The 26,437-nt window shown below is 43.0% G+C and overlaps 1 protein-coding gene and 1 long non-coding RNA gene across 3 annotated transcripts in view; one reads left to right on the top strand and one right to left on the bottom strand.

Moving 5' to 3' along the window:
* LOC309656113 (uncharacterized protein) overlaps positions 1 to 26,437 on the bottom strand; it is a 761,916-nt gene that overhangs the window by 500,272 nt on the left and 235,207 nt on the right. For both annotated transcript variants that reach the window (XR_014261136.1, XM_082452309.1), the window contains exon 2: positions 5,684 to 5,789. Coding sequence is in view for 1 of the 2 variants with exons in the window: in XM_082452309.1 (XP_082308435.1) it covers positions 5,684 to 5,789 (106 nt within the window). In the remaining variant the exon portion in view is untranslated. The remainder of the gene's footprint in view (positions 1 to 5,683; positions 5,790 to 26,437) is intronic.
* Positions 1 to 26,437, top strand: part of LOC309656161 — a 329,878-nt gene that overhangs the window by 78,620 nt on the left and 224,821 nt on the right. The gene's annotated exons all lie outside the window — the stretch shown is intronic.

Raw genomic sequence — 26,437 nt, 5'->3', positions numbered from 1 at the left:
GAAAATCATACCATAGCAGACGCCTCCCATTTCACGCCCCCCACCTCTGATCTTAGCTCAGCTGTGGTGGACAGTTCTGGAAGCTCAGACTCACCTGGTGCTCACAGGGCCCCACCTCGAGTGTGGGCCACGCCTCCTTCTGCCTTCAGGCTTGGGGCCTTTTCTGATCTGCAGAGGTGCATTGGGCCCTTGAAAGTAGAGTCTGGAAAGGGGGGAAGTTCCTGTCAACAAGGACTAGGAGCCAGGAGATTACTGCTCCCAACTCCCGGCCTTCAAGCAAGTCCCCATCGCGAGAACCTCCCCGCAGCCCTTAAACACCCCAACGTGGGCTTTCCCCCTCCCCCTCTCCATCTCCTTGCTCCCTCACCCCATTGCCTGGGATCATGTTCCGTATCAACTACACCAAGTCCTTCTTCATGAGGCTCTTCTTCAAGTGGGACCCAGACTAAGACCAATGCATCCTCAGTTTCTAAAACTTAACAATACAGAAGAGTACAAGAAGAAAGTGAAAGTCCATTTTTGAAACATCCCACCAGTCTTATTTCTATGCATTAATGCCTACTTATAGTGGGTTTAGAAACGTTAATAAACCTGATCAACCTAGATACTCTGTTCAGTAACTCTGCAGGTCACTTCAAACACTGGTCTTATCAAGTACATTTACTTCAGTAAATTGACTTCTACAGTTGTTTCATTCATTCACCTATTCATTTAACAAATGTTCATTTCAGGTCTTATCTGTGCAAGGCACAGTGCTAAATACTGCAGATGTTACAAAGACATGTCCCATGCCCTTAGGATGCTTATACATATTTTTTCTATTCAATTGTTCAGGACCATCTTGATTGAACAAATTAAGGCATGCTTGTTTTCAAAACCCATATTAGGATTCCTTGAAATCTAGTGCCATAAGCTTTAATTAAACAGAGTTTTCACCCAGATGGTATGTACAAGATGAATGGATTCCTGGGTTCAAATCTTGACTCTGCTACTAAGCAGAAGTGTGACTTGAAGCTCATTTTTCTTGTTTGTAAAATGGGGGATAAAAATAATAACTATCATAAGCGGTTGTGAAAATAAAATGAGAGAATCAATATAAATAACTTGACGTAGTGTCTGACACAAAGTACTCAATGCATATTCCCTATAATAACAATTACTATTTTCCTCTAACATGAACCTCAGGTCCATATGCATGTAGCATAGATCCAGGCACCACGGGATTTGAGCAGAACAGACTGGAAATGAAAATACAGACACTGTCCAATGCTGTTCCACTCAGCACAGTTTCACCAGTTTGGGAACCTAAGGCACCAGGAAAGTATAGTGCCCACCTGGTCAGTCCGTGTAACCGAAGAGAGGGTGGGCTCACCTGTCGAGCTGATGCCAGTGCACAGGTGCAGGTGGGGATCTGGCCACAACTGGAGTTCGCTCCAGTCCCTCAGAGTCCTGCACATGGTGTTTACCAGTCCTGCAGGGTAAACACAAACCAGAAGAATGCAAAAGAGATGTAAACACCAGATTTGCTCAGCTGTCTGGGCAAATATCTTGCTGACATGGAGATTCACATTGTGTCTCAGGCCCCCAAGAAGTATTAGGTCAGGCAGTCGCTGCCTAAGACGTGCGGTCCCCTCAGTAGGAGGGGCACGTTCTCACGGAGCTGCTGTCTTCTATCGTGTGTAGTCCTCCCAGCACCCAGCACAGCCTCTTCCCCCGAGATGCTCAGTAAATATTTGTTTGACTAATGGATCGAGTGCTTGTAGAGCTCCTTGAATATTGTCCTTGTGTGGAGAACGTCTTAGGCAGTACATCACTTTTGAAAACCTGACTTTCCAAAGACTTCCAGCTTTTGCTTTGTAAATTGCTTTTAAAAAGAGAGAGAGAAAGACAGAGCAGATGACATCTCATCATTCTCCTGATGCAATCGTGTGTGTCGGGTGGGAGTAGAACAAGGGTGGACACAAGTGCAGAGCATTTGCCACTCCATGCACAAAAGACTGCAAAACCAAAGGGAAGAAAAACATACATTGGAAAACATATCTAAGGTGGTGACAAGAACAGGTGAGAAATGAGATTGTTGAGGACAGCAAGCTGCTGCCTGAAGACAGAGTTTGTTTAAATTGTTTTTTTGTAAGACAATCCAAAAATCTGTATCCGAGTTAAATTAGAAATGCTGGAAACATCAGATCCAAATTCTACGAGGTAACAATTGGCTTCAGCAGATCCACATTCAGCAGCTCATTCACTGTCCAGTTCACCACAGTCTCTACCGCCCTCCCCTTTCCACCTGCCGTGAAGTTACGTGTAAGTTGCCATTTATCATCATGCTTCTACTGCTGTTTTTCTTACAGATAAAATTAGGAGGAAAATTACACATTTTTGCATGCCTCTCTCTATCAAAACGGGAAAAATGAAAGATAGGCCGAAAGGACCACATATTTCATTAAAATGTTTTTGCATTTTTATATACAGCCCACTTTACTCATTTGTGGTACATTCTGGACCTTATAAGCATTGTAATTTGCACCCTGTATAAATTTCTTAATGTTACTGTAACAAGTTACTACAAATTCAGTGGCTTTAAAACAACACAAATTTATTATCTTATAGTTCTCTAGGTCAGAAGTCCAAATGGGTTTTACTGGGTGAAACGCAAGGGGTCAGCAGGGCTTGCATTGCTTCTGGAGGCTCTAGGGAAGAACCCGTTTCCTGGCCTTTTCCAGCTCTAGAGGCCACCCACATCCCTCGGCTCATGGCCCCAGCCAGCAATAGCATCACTCCAACCTCTGCTTCAGTCATCACGTCTCTGACTTCCACTTACCTGCCTCCCTCCTTCTCTTCTAAGAACCTTGTGATACATCAGCCCCATCCAGATAATCCAGGACACTCTCCCATCTCAAGACACTTAAGCTGATCACATCTACAAAGTCCCTTTGGCCATGTGAGGTAATTCCCAGATTCCAACGATTAGGATGTGGACATCTTTGAGAGGCCATTATTCTACCTACCACACACCCTGTTTACAGAGTCCAGGAATTAATATGTGACTGCTTTGAAAGGAATTTCTAAAGAGAAAGAAGGGCCAAAGGGAGAACCAAATATTTTAAAACTTTTGAAAATAATCCAGTTAAAATTCAACTTGCTCAAGAAAATAAAAATGAAAATAAACTCAAATAAATTCAACTTGCTCAAATGTTTGAACGTAAAATGAGGGCAATAAGGAAATAGAATGGTGAGGTGCTATTGTGTCAGCACTGAATTCCCTTTCTAAGTCTGGAGAATTGCCACTTTGTGAGTTTTGGGTGGGAATGAGGACAGCTTCCCAGCATAGGGTACAGATATGCTGGATGCTGGCTTCCTAACCTCCCCTTGCTTCTGGAGCCTGGGAACTGGATACATGATCAGAAAGAGCCACATGGGCTTGGAATAGAGAGCTGGTGTGCAGGAAGCAAGGGACAGGCAGCTTTCTCTCTTTGGCCAGGGTAAAGGCATCATCTCACCAAAACCATTAGTTCAGAGGGGAACTAGAACATCCTGCCTCTTTACTTTGAGCCTGGTGTTCCATCCTCACAATCATTCTGTGAACTACCCAATATTTTAATAAACTTTTTCCTGCTCAATTCCATCGCAGCCAGCTTCTGCTGCTTACAATTAAGAGCGATGACCAATGCAGAGGGTATCGGCTACAAGCAGCGTACAAGTTAAGAGCTCTGGTGTCAGCCAGCTCTGAGTTTGAGTCCTAGATCTGCCACTTTCTAGCAGTATAACCTCGGCAAGGTTACTTAATCTCGGCCAGGTAACTTAACCTCATGAAATTTCAATGTAATAGTACTAGCACTGACCCTAACTCATCAGCATGTGGGCATGAAACAGGATAACACACAGGAAGGACTTAGCCCAGTGCTTAGTAATGGTGATAGCTCAGTAGATAGCAGCTATTATTATTAATTTTTAAAACTTTGAGTTAAAAATGTCAGCAGGGAATGACATTTTTCATCTCCTGAAGTTGGCTGAAGCCCCAGGCAGACGTCAAGAGAGGCTGGAAACATTGGCCTGGAGTTGACGGTGAGGAACACAATCTCATGCAAATAGCTAGAGTGTGGATGAGAATATCAAGGCTATGAGGGAGGTGTGGGTGGAAAGGGGGGGCGGGCGAGGAGAAGAGGGCCAGAGGTAGATTTGGGGGTGGAGCGGGGACATCTGCCTTTAGAAGAGTAAGAGAAAAAGCAAGCAGAACAGAAAACAGGAAATTAAGGAAGGTAAGGAGAGATTTCCTTAAAATAAGAATGTATTACTTTTTAAATTTAAAATAATGACGTGAAGATTTAAGTGAGGAAGAACAGTTTCAAGCACATGAGGCAACTCAGCAGTATGTAGGTGATTACGGATGAGGTCATTGGTAAATTCTGCAAGGAGCTGAGCAGGGAGAGTGGACACAAGATTACACAGGATTGAGGAACAGGTGAGTGGTGAGAGAGTGAAGCAGCGAGCATGTTCCCCATATTAGTTAGGATGGGCTAAACCGTGCTGCCATCCCAGACTAAACCCCCACGTCCCAGGGGTCAACACAATAAAGGCTGGATGTCTCAGTTACATAAAGCCCAGTGCAAGTCGCACCCCCATCTTGTAGCTGTGCCCTCCCTCGACACAAGGCAGAGGAAGTAGAGAATGATGGAAGGGAGACCCTAGCTCTCTTTTTCCTCCAGTTTTATTAAGTTATAATTGACAAATAAAATTGTATGTGAAATGATTACCACAATCAGGTTAATTAATACATCTATCGTCTTACAAAATTACCTTTTGTGTAACTATAGATATAGATATAGACCACATCTTTATCCATTCGTCTGTTGATGAACACTTAAGTTGTGTCCATGTCTTGGTTTTTGTGAGTAATGCTGCAATGAACATGGGAGGGCAGGTATCTCTTTGAGATACTGATTTCGTTTCCTTCAGATATATACCCAGCAGTGCGACTGCTGGATCATATGGTAGTTCTAGTTTTCATTTCTTAAAGAGTTTCCATACTGTTTTCCAGAGTAGCTACACCAATTTATATTCCTACCATCAGATCCTGGCTCTTTATTACCTCAACGTGGAAGCCACCGTGTCACTTCTGTTCACGGTGCATTGGCCTCAACCTAGCGAGACAAGACATAGGACATATAGTGAGCACTGACTGTCTGCCACAGTGCCTTGTTCAAGAGGAAGAGAGGAAGAGCAGGAAAGGCAGCAGAGAGGAGAGCCTGTGCTCATACAGAATTCAGAGCCTTGAGCAAGCTTGAGGCGGAAGAGGACAAAAGCAGGAAGGATTTCAGTTATCAAGGCCCAGAGGAAGCTTGAGCCTACCCCTAATGTAGCAGTTGGTCCTCGCAGCCTTACATCTTCTGCCCCTTGGAAAGCCTGCTTCCTATGCCCACCTCCAAGCCTTGGATTGCAGATAGATCAACACCAGAAAACTGTTAATCCAAAAAAGGCTATTAGCATGGATTCAAGACCTTCCTGCAAAGTAAGACAACCATGTCTCACGCTTGCACTTTGCAGAAGGCTTTAAATTGCATGATTTCAGTTGATTTTTATTATAACATTGTGAGACAGATGTGGCCTATAGAACTAGCATTCTCATCAAAATCCTTACCTTACAGATAAGGGAACTAAAGTGCAGAGAAAGAAAATGACCTACCCGAGGCCATCTGCTAAGGCTTAAATCTGGGTCTCCAGGCTCCTGGTCAGTCTCTCTCTTCCACGAGACTCCATCTGCTTCTTTTTGTACATTTGGCTGATCCTCCCTGCAGACAGAGTGGACAATGAGCTTGTCATGTCTTTTGAAGAGTTTGTTAAATTTATTTTATTTACAACAGTTGGCAGAAACATTAAAGAAATTGTTTCAGCAACTTCCACTCCAACTGTGGACTCTAGCAGTCCCAGTTCTGTCTGGAAGCAGATTTAAATTGGCCTAAGAAAGGAACGGCACCACATCCCAGCTCCCTCCCCCATGCACCTTGCTGCGGGGACACTTTGCTAGTGACCCAAGGTCAAACTGGCAGGGCACAATGTGCTGCTGGTGTGTGTGCCTGGGCCAGTCCTTCCTCTGCACTTCCACAGTGTTTGCTTTTCATCAGGAGTCTCGAAAACACTATGTGATACTCAATGAACGCAATCACCATTCACTGGGTGCTAATAGCTTCCTGGGGTTTTGAATAGACTGTCCTACTGAACCCTCATAGAAACCCTGCAAAGTAGGTATTATTCTCAGTTTCTAGAGGCCAGAAAATTATCGAAGGCAAATTATCTAAGGTTCTACTGTTGCAAATAGCATGCCTGGGATTCAAAGAAAGCTAAGCCCATCTCTCTCCAAGGTCTGAGCACTTTCTACTGGTCCACTAAGCCTCCTGGCTGAGAGGCATGATGGGGAAAAATGAAAAGAGATCAACAATAATCTTCTTAGAGCATTGCACAGTGACCTTTCTAGTAGAGGATATTTTCTCAAGGAAAGAAAATAGGAAGGGAGAAAGAGAGAGAGAGGAGAGAGAGACTATAGATACTGTTTGGAACTCTCTATACATAGTTTAGGTATCTGAAGATATGTTGTCCTCTGTTTTAACAGACACTGGTTAATGCCCAGGCTGAGCAGAGGACGGGGCCCCGGGAAACAGCAGCCGAGAAGTGAGAGGAAAACTGGGAGCGAGGGGCCATGGGCGCCACGGGCAGAGAGGAGAGCCCACACCTTTCCATGTCAACATCACCAGCCTAGTTAACAGACTGCTTTCAGGTTTTTCTTTTCCTGTAATGATTGAAACAGTTTAAAGATTAGCATTTGGAGCTAAAGGGAGGACACCAAGGGTTTTGCTGAAAACAAAAATAATACACGCTTTTTCCTCTTCCTCCTAAAGCTGGTCCCAGGCTGCAAGCACAGAGACGCTTGATCACTGAGGCTCAGGTGGCTCCTTTCACCCGCTGTTTGCAGGAAGGAAGTGACAGCCCCACATCAGAGCTCACTTCCAGCTCTACCTCACAAGTCACTTGCGAACTCAGCCCTGATGCCCAGAACTGCCTCTGAGCCCACATTTGCACATCAGGGTGTGTGTACGTGAGTCCCTTCTCGTGCTGCGATTAAAACTCGAAGCAGCTACTATTTTCAGCCTGAGCAGCTGCCCAGTCTTCACAGCCAGGTTGGGGGAAGCAGCTCTACATGCCTAAGCTGCCCAGTGTGAAACATGAAGAAAGCATCTGAGGAGGTCAAAACCTTCAAGCTTTCTGGAAATATGAGTTTCAGACACTCATTTCAGCGACATCCCTACACAAATAGACACCTTTCCTTATTGTCAAAGCCCATTGCAAGGAGCCACAATGGCAGGTCATGTCTTGCACGGGTTTCCTGAAGTACCAGCGTGATGGAGGGACAGGGGTTAGGGTGTTCCCATCCCAGGCTCCCAAAGTATACAGGATGCTAAGGGATACGTCAGCATGCAGGATAGGGTGGGCACGAGCCCAGGGCCCCCCCTAGGCAACAACCACGGCTCCCAGAGCAGGACTGGAGAGAGGGGACAGCTCTGATTTTGACATGGCTCAAATATTGAAGGACCAGGCCTTATTTTCCCTTTGCCCTAAAATGGCCACAAAGGAAAGAATGAAGGTCATCAAGTTCAAAGAGGCTCCTCAGAAACAAGCATGGGCTCAACTAGAAGGCACAGGCCAGTGGGTCCCCTGGTTGACCTAGGAATAGGGTCAGTTGCCTTAAATGCTTCGCCTGGGCTGATCCAGTCCACACCTGGGGTGGATGGAAGGTTGTGTGTGTCCCATCAAAGGGTATGAAGTACAGCACTAGGGAAGGGATGGTCTAAGCCAAGCCATGATGTACCTGCAGAAGCAACTCAAGTTCCACCCCAAAACCAAAGATGAGTTCATGCTACTCCCAGGGGTATTCTCCTCCCAGCAGACACCTGGGAGTCAGTTTGACAAAACAGAAACCCAGTCTGGCTGTGCATAAAAGGGAAGGCAAGCCATGGGCGTGGATAGGAGGCAGGAGAGGGGAAGGAGGGTTCACTTGGGGCTCCCACGGAAGAGAAAGCTGGCCTCTTTGTGTCTTGGTCACACCCTCCACGCTGCCCCCAGCACATTCCGTTGTCTCAGCCTGGCCCCTGCAGTTGGCCAGTGTCCTTTCTTGGGCTACAGGCCTTGGTCTGGCTCAACTGAGGGAAATCACGAGAGGTTCAGAAACTCACAAAAGCAACCTGACAGCGCTGGCGCAGAGCCCGGGTTGCCTGACTTCTAGCCCAGTGGTCTTTCCCACCAGAACAGGGATGACTCACCCTGTCTCTTCAGCCACAAAGAGCGGTCTTAACAAAACTATCACCAGGACCTCTGCAATTGCATTCAGTCACGTGATCATTCTTTGAGTAGCTTGAGATCCAACTCCCAGGACACCTGGGGAGGGACAGCCATCTGACTCCTTTCCCCTTTCTAAGTGAAATCCAGGGGAAAGAGCAGCTTCCCACTTTGGCAAAGAAGGCTGAAGCAAGAGGTCTGAAGTGACTGGGCCAAGGTCACACAAGTAGTTGAGGCTGGAGGTGAAAGCAGACAGACGACGACTGCACCACCCAGATCACAGCAAGGCTCCCCTCTCACCCAGAACCCTGCAGACAGTGGACCTGCACCTGCAGGCTGCTCTTCCCTGACACTCTGAGCCCCCCGCCAAATCACCTGTCCACTCCCACTCACCCAATGTACAAAAATACCATCCCACCCCGGCAAGGGGACTAGACAGCTGATGCATTAAGTTGATTCTAAGGGTGGGAATCAGATTTTTATCTACTTGTCTCAGGTAATGTTATGTAACCTCAATTTTTTTGGTTTATTTATTTATTTTTGGCTGCGTTGAGCCTTCGTTGCTGTGCATGGGCTTTCTCTAGTTGCAGCGAGTGGGGTCTACTCTTCATTGCGGTGCACGGGCTTCTCATTGTGGTGGCTTCTCTCGTTGCAGAGCACGGGGTCTAGGTGTGAGGGCTTCAGTAGTTGAGGCGCGCAGACTCAGTAGTTGTGGCTCACGGGCCCAGTTGCTCCGCAGCATGTGGTATCCTCCCAAACCAGGGATCGAACACGTGTCCCCTGCATTGGCAGGCGGATTCTCAACCACTGCGCCACCAGGGAAGTCCCTAACCTCAAAGTTTTAACCCAAATAAATGTGTCTAAGGCTGAGGAATTTCAGGGTAGGTAGGATAGGAGGGCTTAGCCCCAGGGGCTCACAGCTGCCCAGGGGGCTTTGTCCACAGCCCCAGGTCTCACCTGGGTGTTTCTGAGCAGCAGTGAGTGCCTCTGTGCCTAAGCGTGGAAGGTCACTGGAAGCCTCTTGAAATGCAGAGTGAAATCTGCCGCCTGATACGTTCACCCTGGTTGTTTGGCTGCTTTGCATGCCTATGGGGCAAGCAGGCTATTTTGAGCAGATTTCATAACTCTCTTTGTAGCTGCTGCGGCTGCTGATTGCACATGTGTTTCCATCTCCGTTCTTGTGGTGAGAATGTTTACAGAGATGGCACATTGTCAGAGAATGTAAAGAAAGCAAGATTAGAGATTAGGAGGACAATTTCCATGTCTAGACAGAGTTCGCACAGCCGGCGTGTGCTCCAATCGGGGTCCCCGGAATTCGGCACCCTGTGCTGACCACCCTCTGAACCCCTCATCCCATCCCAAGGACTTTACTGTGAAATCTCCCAGGGGGCGGCAAGGAGCAGAAGAGAGCTCTCTGGCATCCTTTCTGAGAATAAATCTAGGGCGGAATTCTGAATGTTGTGGGAGGGAAACAAAGTATCAGAAAAATCTGTGAACGTCTGCACACATTTTCTTTTGGTAATCTCAAATCTCAAGCCTGATTCTAGCCTCGGCGCGGGCTGCCTCTCTGTTTTCGGCCGGTGGGGTCAACTTCATCACTGTGTTGCTTGCTTATTTATTTATCCCAGTCTGTTTACCTCCTGTCAGCCTGATAACAAGTCTGCTCACCTATTTTGTTTTTAATTTATCCCTTTGCTCCTATTTTCCACCTTTGCCAACTGCGCTCAGGCTCTGTAGGAAAGCGCTGCTACTCAGTTGTATTCAGCTTTCATTTTTGAGCCCCACCATGTTTGAACAACTGGCTCCATCGATTCCCCCCTCTTGAACCTTTGATTCCATTTGTTACATGCCCCTTTCGCCCTGTTCTTCCCTCCTGGCTCCTGTCACGTCCTGTGTCATGATTGCCCATCATAAGCTACCTCAGGGAAGGATCTGTGTCAATTTACCCTTATTACCACCATCACAGCCTTCTGGGATGGTATTTACAAGAAAAATAATACTAGCCCACATTGAGACCACAGAGCAGACACTGGACTAGTGTTCTACATGCGTTCTTTTATTTTCACTTAATCCTCATAACAATCTTCCAAGAAGGTTGCTGTTATTTTCCCAACTTTACACATAAAGAACCTGGGGCTCTGAAAGGTAAAGCCATTTGCCCAAGTACAGGCAGCTAACTAATGGCAGAACAGGTTTCAAATGTAGGTCTACTTTAACTCTGGAGCCTGAACGCTTAAGGACTCTTGAAAGAATTTAGGGATGAACAAATAAATATTCAAGATCCCCGGACTTCTGGTCATTTTGCTTCTCATATTTGATTCTGGTTCTTTTCTGACTTTCAAGATGGTAGAACAGTGTGCAAAGAGTTCTATGATCTAAATCCAGAATGCAACCCGCATTCTCCCAACAACTGCTGGGGACTTAATGCACCTTTCCTTATGCAGCCTGGCAGAGCGAGGACCGTGGCCTCACTCGCCGTGAGGTCCCGGGATCGACACCGCTGCCCTCTGCAGGGGTCTCCCCAGCCAAGCGTGCAGCAGGCTGTGCCAGGCTCCGCTCCATAGAGCAAGCGTGCCAGCCACAGCTGAAACTGGATAAACAGCAGCAAGACCACGATTTACTGAGAAAATCAGAAGGGAGGCCAAGGAAACCACCAAAGAGAGAAACAAACAAGGTCCTGACAGAGCCAAAATAATAAGCCAATTTTCTGGCAAAGTGACAGCAGAAATCTAAGTGTCTCTGAAAACTCTTCCATACATCTGACTACCCTGAGCTAAAAGGGCCAAAGGAAGCAGCTTCTCATGGTCAAGCTACTAGCCTGAGAGGACAAGAGCTTAAGTCCTAATCTTACCCTGACCCCTGCCTCCTGCCAGTTTATAATCCTGGGACCGGTTACCCAAGATGACAGAGTTTTCATGCTTTGACAGGGGAATGTCATGCCGGTCCTTCTTTGGAGGCCATCACCGGGGAGGGGAGGGGGATAGTGTGAAAAGGTGTCAAGGACAACTCAGGGACAATCACTGCTGTGTCCTTCTGCCCCTCTTGCCAGCCCGAGCAGGGACCTGTGTGTGAAACATGCCTTCCTGACCCTGACTCTGCCTTGTGTCTGGGTGGATTCCTCAGGGCGGATTCCATTCAGCAGGCGTTCCCCCAGCTTCTCCCAGGTGCCCCGTGCCAGTCACTTCAGGGGACTGAGAGGCAAGATACTGGAAGGGCTCTAAAGATCAAGCACTCAATGCTCCCCTTCGATTTAAGGAGAATCCTGAATTCCTACAGGTTTTCCCTTCCTCCCTCCTCTTAAAGAGGAAGCATTCTTACTTTCTAGAAAAGGGGCTCAGTGATCCACATAATAAAAGGAAGGAGAGAGGGGAGGGAAGAGAAAGGAGATAGATGTGGGGTTGGTGTAAGAGATGGTCCAGAGCAACCTCCAGAGGCTGGAAGACTGGAAAGAGGTGATAAGTAAGTTACATCCACGTGGCTTATGAACTGGATCTTGTTCAGGCTCTTAGAGAGACTGAATTCAAATAATGAATTCTTTAAAAAAATGTATTTTCAGTGGCATATCTGAAGAACTGTGTTGCTTTAGATGTGGTTCCATGCAAAAAATAAGTAATGTGTCTTTACTTTCAAAAACTATGAAAGGAAGATTTTGAATTCCTTGATAGCTTTAAAGATGCTGTCAGTTTGAAGTCTTGGTGCACAAGGTTGCTGTCTTGATTCTTAAGATTCCTGGCTTCTTCCCTTTCCTCCTCCCCATATAGACCAAAAGTGGAGGAGGATGTGGCTCCTTGAGGACAGGGAAGATTTCTGATCCACAGCAGAGAGCCCAAAATAGGTACACAATTCATGCTTATTGAATTAAATTAAGAATTCAAGCACCAACAATTTCATGTCATGAAAGGATGCCCATAAGACTATGTCATGTGAGCAAAGAATTTATGCCATATAATCTCAATGTATACCTTATACTTATATCATATAATCTCAATTTATATCTCATATCATATTTATATCATATAATTTCAATTTTCAAAAAATATATACACCCACACATACATACAAAAAATAAAATCACCAAAATATTAACAGTAGAGCTCTGAGTGGGGTTTTTTTTGGTGTGTGTGTAGGTTTATGTATTATCCAAACTTTCTTCAATAAACACATAGTTTCCCTCCAGAAAATACTTTTTTAAAAGGCAAGAAAATTAAGGTCTGGTGCATTCGGATGATAGAATAGGTCTTTTGAGGAGAGGGGCATAGTCTAAACATAGACCTGAGATCCTGAGAAGGTCTCAGCCAGGGAGAAAATATTGAAGAAACCACTCCCCAGTTCACCATGGCAACCTACCTGGCAACAATAGACCATCTTGCGCTGGTAGATAGGTTGGCTTATAAGAGAGAAGAGATGTGTTCTTCCTTCAGTTAGGAAAACCTATTTGTTGTCAATCCCATGGACTTATAAACTTCTCCAAACCTGGAGAAATATTCCCCTTCAGAACAACCATACCATTTTTTGGTACCTTTCTAGACATTTATCACTCTCCACTTTGCATTGCATCAACTCATGGGAAAGACAAGAGGATGGAAATTGAAATCAAAAGATACAAATTCAGGACCTGACTGTACCACTTACTATCTCAGGGACATCAAGCAAGTCATTTATCCTTTTCAAATCTCTCTTTACTTGCCGTTCAAGGAATGTTGTACTGTAAGAATAATAAAATGGAAAGGAAGGACACAAAAGTCAGAACCAAAAAAAGGCAAGAAGAACAAATAAGCTCCCTATAGGTGTTGATAATGCTTCTGTTTTGGAGCATCATTTTGGTCTGTGTTTCCTGACATCCGTTTTTGTGGCTATCCAGCATGCAACCATCCTTTCTATCAGCCCGCTAACCTTCCTTTTGGAGACTTCATTAATCATTTTTTTCAATTGAAGTATAGCTGATTTACAATACTGTGTTAGTTTCAAGTGTACAGCACAATGATTCAAATATATATATATATATATATTCTTTTTCAGATTCTTTTCCCTTATAGGTTATTACAAAATATTAAGTATAGTTCTCTGTGCTATACAATAGGTTCTTGTTGATTATCTATTTTATGTATATTGGTTTGGCCAAAAAGTTCATTCAGGGTTTTCTGTAACATCTTACAGAAACCCTCGAATGAACTTTTTGGCCAATCCAATAGTAGTATGTATATGTTAATCCCAACCTCCTAATTTATCCCTCCCCCCAACCTTTCCCCTTTGGTAGCCATAAGTTTGTTTTCTATGTCTGTGAGTCTGTTTCTGTTTTGTAAAGAAGTTCATTTGTATCGTTTTATTTATTTATTTATTTTTGGCTGCCTTGGGTCTTCGTTGCTGTGCACGGGCTTTCTCTAGTTGTGGCGAGCGGGGGCTACTCTTCGTTGTGGTGCGCAGGCTGCTCTTCGTTGTGGTGCGCGGGTTTCTCATTGCAGTGGCTTCTCTTGTTGAGGAGCACAGGCTCTAGGCGCATGGGCTTCAGTAGTTGTGGCACACGGGCTCAGTAGTTGTGGTGCATGGGCTTAGCTGTCCCACAGCATGTGGGATATTCCCAGACCAGGGATCGAACCCATGTCCACTGCATTGGCAGGCAGATTCTTAACCACTGTGCCACCAGGGAAGTCCCTGTATCTTTTTTTTTTTTAGATTCCACATATAAGTGATATCATATGATAGTTGTCTTTCTCAGTCTGGCTTACATCACTTAATATGATAATCTCTAGGTCCATCCATGTTGCTGCAAATGGCATTATTTCATTCTTTTTAATGGTTGAGTAATATTCCATTGATAGATATAGATATCTATATATCTACATATAGATATCTATATCTATATATAATCACGTCTTCTTTATCCGTTCATCTGTCTGTGGACATCTAGGTTGCTTCCATGTCCTGGCTATTGTAAATAGTGCTGCAATGAACATTGGGGTGCATGTATCTTTTAGAATTAGAGTATTCTCCTGATATATGCCCAGGAGTGGGATTGCTGGATCATATAGTAGCTCTATTTTTAGCTTTTTAAGGAAACTCCATACTGTTCTCCATAGTGGTTGTACCAATTTACATTCCCATCAACAGTGTAGGAGGGTTCCTTTTTCTCTACACCCTCTCCAGCATTTATTATTTGTAGCCTTCTTGATGATGGCCATTCTGACCAGAGTGAGGTGATACCTCATTGTAGTTTTGATTTGCATTTCTCTTATATTTAGCGATGTTGAACATCTTTTCATGTGCCTGTTGGCCGTCTGTACGTCTTCTTTGGAAATTGCCTCATTAATCTTGAGAGTGGCTGTCCCTCCCACTGTAGACACCAAAGGGACTAGCTCCCCAAACTGAAGCTGGGCCAATCAGAAGGTTCTCTCAGGACTTGATCTTAAGTGAGTGACCTACCGTCACAGAGGCAGTTGGACATCTTACTCACCTTGGCCCAGCAGCATGAGAACCAGTTTCTGTGGCCTCACTTTCCAGAGCACCTTTGGTTCTTATCTGTTTTCCAAACTTGGTCTTTGAGCATCCCATCTATTTTGGGAGTTCCAGTGTGATTGTACAATATTCCTCAAATGGCAAATCAACTGATATTTGAAAAGAATAAATGACTTGTCTGGTGCCCCTGAGCAAGTCAGTGGGATAGCAAGGTCCTGAATGTATATGTTTTGATTTAAATATACTTTCAACAAATTCCTCTTTTCTGCCTAAGATAGCTAGAAATAATTTCTGTGGTTTGCAACCTAGAACCCCAGCTTACTCACAGAACAGAAATAGAAACATGGTAAGTTACGAAATTCTCATATCTAAAAAGAAGATGTAGACCGTTTCCTCATTTAGTTCTAGGGACTAAATTCAAAAAGTGATTTCTCAAGGGGGAATACGTATTGGGGGGTGGCATTAAGTAACATTAAAAAAAAATTATGTCCCTTTGAGACCAGATGCTCTTTGAGAGCTAAGAACTTGATGTTTTATATCCTGTTCACCTACAGCACCTTGTTCATAATAATACCCAATATATTTCTGCTGAATGAAAGAATAAATGAATGAGGTCACTTTCTAGAAACTTTTCTTAGCTGCTCTCTTCAATTGTCATTTTCCACCTTTGTCTAGGAGAGACACAGGCCATTCATAAAAATGCCTCAGACCCTCTTGTTCTTCAAACTCCACATGTACCCACAAGCATTAGCAGGCCCTACATGATTGCCTACACGATGGGTACTTTCCATATCTCCTGACTCTTCACTCTCCCTCTCTACCAGCAAGAATACAACCTGTCAAAATTTATTCTTTGTGCTTCTGTCCTTTCTATTCACCTAGTCCAAAGCTAAAGGTCAAAGGTGACCTAGGATAGCAGAAGATCATGGACATCACCCCTGATGACTGCACACAGCAAAAGAGCCAGAGCGCCGGGTCCTCTGCCCCCTCAGCCCAGGAGCCCTTCCCCTACATCCTGGGCTGGTTTAATAACAAGATAGAACAAACAGGATTTTGAATGCCACCCATACAACTAGAATGGTTAGAATGGTTAGAATGACGAGCCAGACTTCAGGTACAGAACACTGGAGACTACTGCTCAGCGGGGCCTGTCAGCTGCATCTGCAGGAGACACATGCCCAGGTTACCATTCCACTAAGACCTTGCCTTTTCCAACCCCATTGGTTAAGGGCATTTTCTGCTTCTGTATTGAGTCATGTTGATAATAAGATACACATTTTCTTAAATTTCTCATTTAAACTGTAGACATTGTGAATCTTAAAAAGTGGACCAATAATCCAATAATATTTTCCAGAAGAGTATTTTCTTCAGGAAGGTTGGGAATGACCATGAATAGCAGCTTCCGTTCACCCTACACAAGCCATTGCCTGGAGTCCCCCTGACATAAGTTGCATTTCCTCCGATACCAGGAAACACCAGAATATGGAAATAGCACTCTGGAAGGCAGAAGTATTTCCACCCTCTCTCCCTCTTGCCCTGAGCTTCCTGGGCAAGATGTGTGCAAACTGGAAGAATAACTTCCTCAAATACGAAACCAGAGCAAGGAACATGGTGTCCTAACAGGGCTGCAACCTGCCACAATACAGCGCCTGCTTTGCACTGAAAAAAGCAACTCCTACTTTGGCCTGAGGCCGATCCCCATGATAGAGTCAAACTGTCTCCATCACCCCTGATGTAAAGCATCATGGTCCCTGCAGAGTGTCCAGAGAAGCAGTTCAGCTTGGTAGGATCTGCATTTCACCATCTCCCCAGTAGCGGAGTAATGTAAAATTATGTTCCAACAGCATCAGGAAAGCAAAGGACTACAGAAGATCTGAATTAAAAGCCCAGGGCCATCTCACCTCATTAGCATTTCCATGGATGGCTGGGCAGCTTCCTTCCCCCTTCCCACAGCAAGAGTCTCACTGCCAGTGCTTGAGCCTTGCTCACCAAGTCAAGGCAATTCTCCAGGAAAATAGGTCAGCTGATGCAAAAAGGGAGGCGGCAAACCAGAGCTGAGGCCACCAGTGGCATTCAGTGGAGCCTCAAGGGCTTACCCCTTTGCTTTTCCTATTAAGCACTTATTTAAACTGAAATTTACATGTTTGGCTTCAGTCCAGGGACTGGCATTTTGTGAAAGAACTTGAGCCCAGCCCATTTTAAGCATATAATAATGAAAACCAGAGCTGTTTTTTGCCTAGCATCTCTCACCCAGGAAGGGAGAAAACATACTCTTGCTTTGTGGCCTGAGGATGCAAATTTACCTACTAGGCCCCCCTAGGCTATTACTTTCACAGATTTCCAGGCATCCCTCTCAGTAACATCTTTCAGAAAGCAAAGCTTTGAATAAGTAAGGAAAAAAACTTGAGTGAACATGTGGCAATTTTAGAAATGTTGAGTTCTCTGAGCTCTCAGGTGTCTGGGAAGTTGGGTAAACATGGATCAATGGTCAAGTCATGTCGCTGTGGTTTTTTTGTTTGAGCCGGAAGATGACAGATGTCTCTGGGCAGCATTTGTGGTCACTCGATTGCTTCTCAAAAAGCAATCAATGAAACGGCAAAATGGCATTTTAAGTGCGATGTTGGACAGGGTTGAGGGAGATAGAGTGTGAGTAGGAGGGTGGGAAAGAGGAAGGAACAGAATTATAACCTGAACACAGAGTCAGGAAGCACTTGTCACTGAGGTCACCTTTCCTCGTGCCCACATGTATCACTATAATAACCACTCAGTGAATCAAGACAAAAGACAAACCAAAAAAGTGGTGTCCAAAGGGACTTTTGGCCTGAAATACTTCACATATGAATCTACTTCTTTAGAAGCTTTATCAGACTGCTGCCATCTTCAAAGAACGTTGGCATTATTGTCACAATCCTAAAATCAATTCACATCAGGCACTTGAAGCTCTCCCAGGTATGAGAAGTGTGTGGTTTGCTTGTCCATCCCTATTGACCAAGTCTTGACTTTCTAAAATACTCCCCTACCTTGAAGGTAGATTTCAAAAAGTGCTCCAGCTACAATTCTTTTCAGTTCTGATCCTCTCCCTGATATATATATTTATAACTTCCTGTTCAAATGGCAAAATGAGAGTGTGACTGGGATGGCCAACAGGATTATGGCCTGGAAGTTATGGGACAGGGAGGGGGGAGCCTCTCTTTGGGGACCTCTTTGCTATCCCCTACCCTGTGTCCATGATATCCTGAAAGTCACATGAGACTCACTGCAGCTTTTTTTCCCAAACTGACACTTTTAAGACAAAGGTTCAAAAATCATTTTGAGGAATATCCTATAGAACCAATGCTCTGTATCTTTGCATCTCAGATCGAGTGCTTCCAAAAATAAGCGTTAACAATACAGGTGGTAAATGTCCGCTGACAGATGAATGGATTAAGAAGATGTGGTGCATATACAATGGAATACTACTCAGCCATAAAAAAGAATAAAATGATGCCATTTGCAGCAACTGGATGGACCTAGAGATTGTCATACTAAGTGAATTAAGTCAGAGAAAGACTAATATCATATGATTTGACTTATATGTGGAATCTAAAAAAAATGATACAAATGAACTTATTTACAAAACAGAAATATACCCACAGACATAGAAAATAAACATATGGTTACCAAAGGACAAAGGTGGGGGTTGGAATAAATTAGGAGTCTGGGATTAACATATACATACTACTATATATAAAATAACCAACAAGGATCTACTGTATAGCACAGGGAACTCTACTCAATATTCTGTAACAACCTAATTGGGAAAAGAATTTGAAAACGAATAGATACATGTATATGTACAAAGGAAACACTTTGCTATACACCTGAAACTAACACAACACTGTAAATCAACTATACTCCAATATCAAATACAAATTTAAAAATAAAAAATAAAACAATACAGGTGGCACTTCCACTTTTATTAACTCACGTAATTCTCACACCCTCACTGGAAGTGGGTACCATTGTGCCCAATCAAAAGATCATGAAACAAAAGCTGGGAGAGGTCGACAGTTTTAACTGAGGTCATACAACTGATATACAGCAGAGCTGGGCTTGAATACTCTGCCCCTTTCTACCGCGCCATAATTGTCTCTCAAATTAGTAATAGAATACTCCCATCTAAGGACTGGAGAAATGCAATACTTATCACATTCCCTTACAGGACCCCCATCTGAATCAAGGGATGCAGTGCACTCAAAGCCTACAGGCAGGAGTCATGCCCTGTGGAGCCCTGCTGAACTGCAGGGAACCTGCCCCACTTAAAGAGGTATATTCATTTATTTGCCTTATTTTTTAGATTCCACATATAAGTGAAAACGTACAGTATTTGTCGGACTTATTTCACTAAGCTTAATACCCTCCAGGTCCATCCATATTGATGCAATTGACAGGATTTCATTCTATTTATGACTGAGTAGTATTCCACTGTGTGTGTGTGTGTATGTGTGTGTGTGGGTATGCCACATCTTCTTTATCCATTCATCTGTCAGTGGACACTTTGGTTGTTTCCATATCTTGGCTATTGTAAATAATGCTGCTCTGAACACTGGGGTGTGTGTATCTTTTTGAGTTAGTGTTTTTGTCTTCTTCAGATACATACCCACGAGTAGAACTGCTGGATTATATGGTAGTTCTATTTTTAAGTTTTTGAGGAACCTCCATACTATTTTCCATAGTGGCTGCACCAATTTACATTCCCACCAACAGAAACAGCATCACATGGGGGAGAGGGGTTGGGAGAGGAGTAGGTAAGTGAAGGGGATTAAGAGGTACAAATTACTAGGTATAAAATAAATAAGCTACAAGGATGTAATGTACAGCACAGGGAATACAGCCAATATTTTATAATAACTGTATATACTTAATATATATAATATATAATAACTTTATATATATAGATATATGGAGTGTAATCTATAAAAATATCTAATCACTGTTATATATCTGAAATTAATATAGTATCATAAGTCAACTATACTTCAATTTAAATTTTTTCTTAATTAAAGTGAAAAAATAAAGAGGCAGTTGCTACACAGTTCCAGCTCAAAGTTGCCATAAGAATGGGGATTCAGGGCTTCCCTGGTGGCGCAGTGGTTGAGAATCTGCCTGCCAATGCAGGGGACACGGGTTCGAGCCCTGGTCTGGGAAGATCCCACATGCCGTGGAGCAACTAGGCCTGTGAGCCACAATTACTGAGCCTGCGCGTCTGGAGCTTGTGCTCCGCAACAAGAGAGGCCGCGATAATGAGAGGCCCGCGCACCGCGATGAAGAGTGGCCCCCGCTTGCCACAACTAGAGAAAGCCCTCGCACAGAAACGAAGACCCAACACAGCCATAAATAAATTAATTAATTAATTAAAAAAAAATAGATTGCTCTAGCACTAAAATTTCAAAAAAATATATTTAAAAAAAAAAAGAATGGGGATTCAGTGTCCCCAGGGATTCCAAGTTTCAAGAGAAGCTAGCAATCTGAGTGTGTGTTTGTGTGTGTGTAAGAGAAATCGCCTCATTTTTTAACATGGGTAATTAATGCACATATTTGAAACCACTGTGCAGACTAAACAAACATGTCTTTAGGATAAATCTGGCCCCTGGGCCACCAATTTAAGAGGATGGCAGGTGTAATGTAATGTAATAGCAGGTCAATTGCTATCCTTGCTTGGGCCAGCTACCTCCCTAATGGAGAACCACATATCCACTTTCAAGATTCTTCAGATTCGATTCCCTGTTTGGGGTGGTCTGGCTACTGGAGTTTCTCCTCCAGCTCATTCTCAGTCACCTTCTTCCAGGGGAGGCCCCTCCAGTGCAAAGAGCTCTGGTCCTATGATCAGGAGCCCTGGGCTCACTGCTTCCATGTGACATGGCTCAACCTCAGTTTCCTCAGCTAGAAGACTAATGACTATGACATTAAATGCAGCAATGTGCTTCATAAACTTTACACGTCGTGCAAATGGAAGGTGATGACCACAGCTGAATTCCATTCATATCAGGATTCATTTGGGTCCCATAGGAAACTCTCCCCCACTCTCTTAAGCTGCTTAATATTCAATATCCAATCCATTTCCTAGACATTTAGCCAACCTGCCTTGTATCATTTGGTATTGGTATTAACTCTCCTATTTTCAACGCTTCACACAAAAGGTTTTTAGTTCCCCAGTTAGACTGCAAGCTCTCGAAAGCAGAGATTATTCGGTATATTTCCCAGTGTCCACGTTAGCACTTGCCCATTGTGATCCTCACCAAAAATATGCTGACTAAATTAAGAAGACAATTTGCAGATTCTTAGATGGTCTGCATTCACTTTTTGCCCCTTTCCAGTCCCAGAGAGGGAATTAGGTTTGTTGAGAGTAGAATGAGGGGTGACTTATAGGGAAACTGAGGCAAGTTTGATGCGGAGAAAACCAAGAAAGAAAAGAAGTTCTCTAGGTGGTCACAAAGCACCTAGAGGGGTGGGATAGGGAGGGTGGGAGGGAGGGAGGGAGATGCAAGAGGGAAGAGATATGGGAACATATGTATATGTATAACTGATTCACTTTGTTATAAAGCAGAAACTAACACACCATTGTAGAGCAATTATACTCCAATAAAGATGTTAAAAAAAATAAAAATAAAACTTTGAAGCAAGAAAAAAAAAAGAAAAGAAAAGAAGTTCTCAGCCTGAAAAGGCCTCTAACCTGATGTTGGGAAGTGACCTCAGGGTACATAGCAAAAGGTAAGGTGATGGAGACATAGAGATGAACTGGGAATTCTGGATCCATATAAGCACAGGAAGGAAGGAATGCCTTGTGTTTCTACCTAGTCTTGCCCTCCCCTCCCACTATTTCCCCTTGTAAAGCGAGGGAACAAAAAAAACAAACCCATACCAAACACAACCCAAAAACACAAACAAGAAGATTAAATAGGAAATTCCAGCCAGAAGCAAGCTTGGGTTGAAGGGAAGAGGAAAGGGAGAATCCTGACCTTCCTTGGTGTCTGGGTGTCTGGCAATCCTGTTACCCTCATTCCAGAAACCTGAGTTTTCTAGTGTGCAGATGAGACAGCCCTGGTGTGTTGATATGATGCCCAGTGTGATGTGGGAAAGGGAAGACTGGCCACACACACCCCCATGATTACCATGACACCCTTGTACCAGCACCAGTTCGAAGCATCTTCACACGAGTGCAGTGACTACAACTTCAGATTACATGTCAGATAGAATTGGCCACTTCCTGTTTTAATTTATGATCTGGATAATTACCAGGACTCGTTAAGTTCTTTCTTGCTGGTTGGAGTCTTGGGCTTTCCCAACTGAATCTTAGTTTTACCAACAGTATAAAAAAAACTCTGATGAAGCTAAGTCTTTCAGGAGCTCAACCATTCTTTCCCAACCTCAAGTTTGAGAACTTTTGAGTCTAACATTTACTGCACCGTGTACACCTCTTCCCCATCTTCCTCTTCGGCCCCAGCTTGGTTCCTTGTACACCTTTCCTCTCATTCTTACCTCTCTTCCTGAGTCTACAACAGGAGATTTTGATCTAGGAATCTATAGTAGAAAATGTGATATTTTACTTGTCTGTGGTTTAATATGGATAGGAAAACATTATTGTAAGGCTCTCCTTTTACAGCTTAAATAAATAAAATACAAGGTCCAGGGGGAGTAAATGGCTTCTCCAAGCTTACACTAGCTTCAATCCTGGGATGAAACTCATGTCTCCCAAATTCTAAGCCATTGTGCTTTCCCCTACTCCACACTGGACTCTTATAAAGTACCATCACGTCAATGTTTATGTCAGGTCCACTCAGAACAGACAATCCCAACTGCGGTTCTGTAAGGAAAAGTGAACAGGGGACTCTTAACACTCAGGGGCTGTTCTGCCCTGGCTTGTGCCGACCGCTGGCTGTGAGCATGTCCACCCATCCATCCTCCGCCCCCAGTGGCTGATGAGTCCTTGCAGTGGGGTTAGAGTGGCAGACCCAACACAGGAGAGCAAGTGCTGCCTATCGCTTCATAAAGGGCAACTGAATTTCAACAGATTCATTCCCCACAAAGCAAAGCAGAACATCCTGGACTTGTCCTGGGATCCTCCTTCCTCAGCCCTACACACCTCTCCTTCCTCCCTTCTCAGCCGCCTTTCTGGTCTTTCAGATTTTTGTTTTTATTTTCTTTTAAATATATTCCCCCAATATTTTTTACTTGTTATTGCTTTCAAAATTTTAATTTTTACCTTTTTATTCCACATTTCCTATTTTTAATCTTTAATCTCTTTCAGTATTTTAACTTTCTAGTTCATGGAATATTTGTATTTTGCCTTAGATTTTATCTTCTTTGCTTTTTATGTTTTTAACCTTTTACCTCATTGGTTCATAACCTGTCTTTTGTTTTAAGTCTTATCCACTTTATTATTTTAAAAAGCGTAACCTTTTACCTTTATTGGACCTGTGAGCTTACTTTTAACTTCTCTTTTACTCTTTTTTTCTCTTACCTTACACTCTATTTTTTTTAATGTCTTCCTAAGTTTCTACTCTACCTTCATTTAAAAGTTTTCATTGATTTTAATATCAATATTAGTCAGCAAGAAACATGGTAGGAGAGAGTTCATACCATAAATACATTTTGAAGGTCTTTTTCCTTTGGCTTCCTACCACCACCTCTGATTTTCCCTTAAAATTACCCTAATTTTAGGAATGGCTTTTAAAACACAGCTCGCAGAAAGGAACCCTCCTACACCACTGCTGGGAATGTAAACTGATACAGTCACTATGGAGAACAGCATGGTGGTTCCTTAAAAAATTAAAAATAGAATTACCATGTGACCCAGCAATCCCACTACTGGGCATATATCCAGAGAAAACTATAATTTGAAAAGATACATGCATCCCAATGTTCATTGCAGCACTATTTACAATAGCCAAGACATGGAAGCAACCTAATCGACAGATGAATGGATAAAGAAGATGTGGTATATATGTACAATGGAATACAACTCAACCATAAAAAAGAATGAAATAATGCCATTTGCAGCAATATGGATGGAACTAGAGATTATCATACTAAATGGAGTAAGCCAGACAGAGAAAGACAAATATCATACGATATCGCTTACAGGTAGAACCTAAAAAAGAAAAAAAGATACAAATGAACTTATTTACAAAACAGAAATAGACCCACAGACATATAAAACAAACTTATGGTTACCAAAGGGGAAAGGGGTGGGGGAGAGATAAATTAGGAGGTTGGGATCAACATATACACAGTACTATATACAAAATAGATAACCAACAAAGACCTACTATATAGCACAGGGAACTACACTCAATATATTGTAATATGCTATAAGGGAAAAGAATCTGAAAAAGAATATATATATATATTCAGGTATACATATATATATACACCTGAATCACTTTGCTGTACACCTGAAACTAACACAACATTATAAATCACCTATACTTCAATAAAAAATATACATATATATTAAAAAAACAGAGCTCTCATGAAGGCAGTTATAAATATGGAAAGGGGAGCCTAGACTAAACCCCAGAATGCCGGATTAGAACCAGAGGTATTAGTGTGAACTCATGGCATATATATGTGTACACATACATTTACATATATACACACACGAAATATGTGAAATATATCATATACACATACATCACACACATATATTTATTTCATAACTCTGTCTGCTGGCAAAGCAATAATACCCCAGTAGCAACAACCATATCTGCTGCCCAGAGCTTGGTTTCTAAATACTACTCTCTATTAAAAGAACCAGGATTCCTTGAAGAAATGACAGCTTCTAGGGCTGAGGCAAGAAAAGTTCAAGGTGAACCTGAAATATTTTGCTGTGTCCAAGAAATCTCAAATAATGATGCAGAATGTCAAAACAACAACATTGGACCCAATTTTGAGGAGTTCCTATTGGTTAAATCTGGGACATTTTGACCATCAAAATAAATAATGATAGTAATAAATTTTAACCCACTGAATAAAAGAACCCATGAATCCATATAGGAATAAATAAATGCATATATACATGATGGAAAGTTCTTCCTTATGGTAAAATGCCAACTAATAAATGTTGAAAGAATGATAGAATTAGAAAATCACCATTTTGTACCTATCTTAGTAATAACTGACTCAGTCAAGAACCATTAACAAGTGCTAAAACTAGTGGGTAAACATTTGATGAGAAGAGGATAGATACATAGCTTCAAAATATCTCTCTACAAATAACTTATTAGTTTCAAAGGGAAAAACAGTAATTTTACAACAGAGAAATCTGAAGGATACCAACTTAAACCATATGCCTTCTGCCATGAGGCACTGTGAAGAATACAATATCGCTTCTGTAACATTCCTACTGAAAATACATAATCTGAATCTAACCATGAGGTAACATTAACTAAACTCAAATTAAAGGACTTTCTGCAAAATAACTGGCTTTATTCTCCCAAATATGCCAAGGCCATTGAAGATAAGGAAAGGCTAAGGAACTCTTCCATATTAAAAGAGATTTAAGAGATATGATAGTTCTTCCTGCCAAAGAAGGAGACATCACACGTCCTGTTTCCTATTTTCTGAGTTGGTCTTTGCCCTCCCTGGCTTCTCTAGGACTTCATGGGATATTGATCACTGGATAACAGGATTTACCGGAGGAGAGGAATGAAAAAGACAACAGTTTATCCTTGCAAAATTATGTCTATGTTTAAAATCTGCACACCGTGTGGCTGACAGGGTCTTGTGCTCCGGCCGGATGTCAGGCTGGTGCTTCTGAGGTGGGAGAGCCGAGTTCAGGACACTGATCCACCAGAGACCTCCAGGCTCCACATAATATCAAATCGCGAAAGCTCCCCCAGAGATCTCCAACTCAACACTAAGGGCCAGCTCCACACAACAACCAGCAAACTACAGTGCTGGACACCCTATGCCAAACAACTAGCAAGACAGGAACACACCACACCCATTAGCAGAGAGGCTGCCTAAAATCATAATAAGGTCACAGACACCCCAAAACACACCACCTGATGAGGTCCTGCCCACCAGAAAGACAAGATCCAGCCTCATCCACCAGAACACAGGCACCAGTCCCCTCCACCAGGAAGCCTACACAACCCACTGAACCAACCTTAGCCACTGGGGAAAGACACCAAAAACAACGGGAATGACGAACCTGCAGGCTGCAAAAAGGAGACCTCAAACACAGTAAGTTAAGCAAAATGAGAAGACAGAGAAACACACAGCAGATGAACGAGCAAGGTAAAAACCCACCAGACCAAACAAATGAAGAGGAAATAGGCAGTCTCCCTGAAAAAGAATTCAGAGTAATGATAGTAAAGATGATCCAAAATCCTGGAAATAGAATGGAGAAAATACAAGAAATGTTTAACAAGGAACTAGAAGAACTAAAGAGCAAACAAACAATGATTAACAACAAATAAAAGAAATTAAAAATTCTCTAGAAGAAATCAATAGCAGAATAACTGAGGCAGAAGAACAGATAAGTGACCTGAAAGACAAAATAGTGGAAATAACTACTGCAGAGCAGAATAAAGAAAAAATAATGAGAAGAATTGAGGACAGTCTTAGAGACCTCTGGGACAACATTAATTGCACCAACATTCTAATTACAGGG

This window comes from Balaenoptera physalus (genome assembly GCF_965194825.1).
Source record: "Balaenoptera physalus genome assembly, chromosome: 2".
NCBI lineage: Eukaryota > Metazoa > Chordata > Mammalia > Artiodactyla > Balaenopteridae > Balaenoptera > Balaenoptera physalus.
The sequence above is the reverse complement of the archived record's forward strand: the minus strand, read 5'-3'. Positions and strand labels throughout refer to the sequence as shown.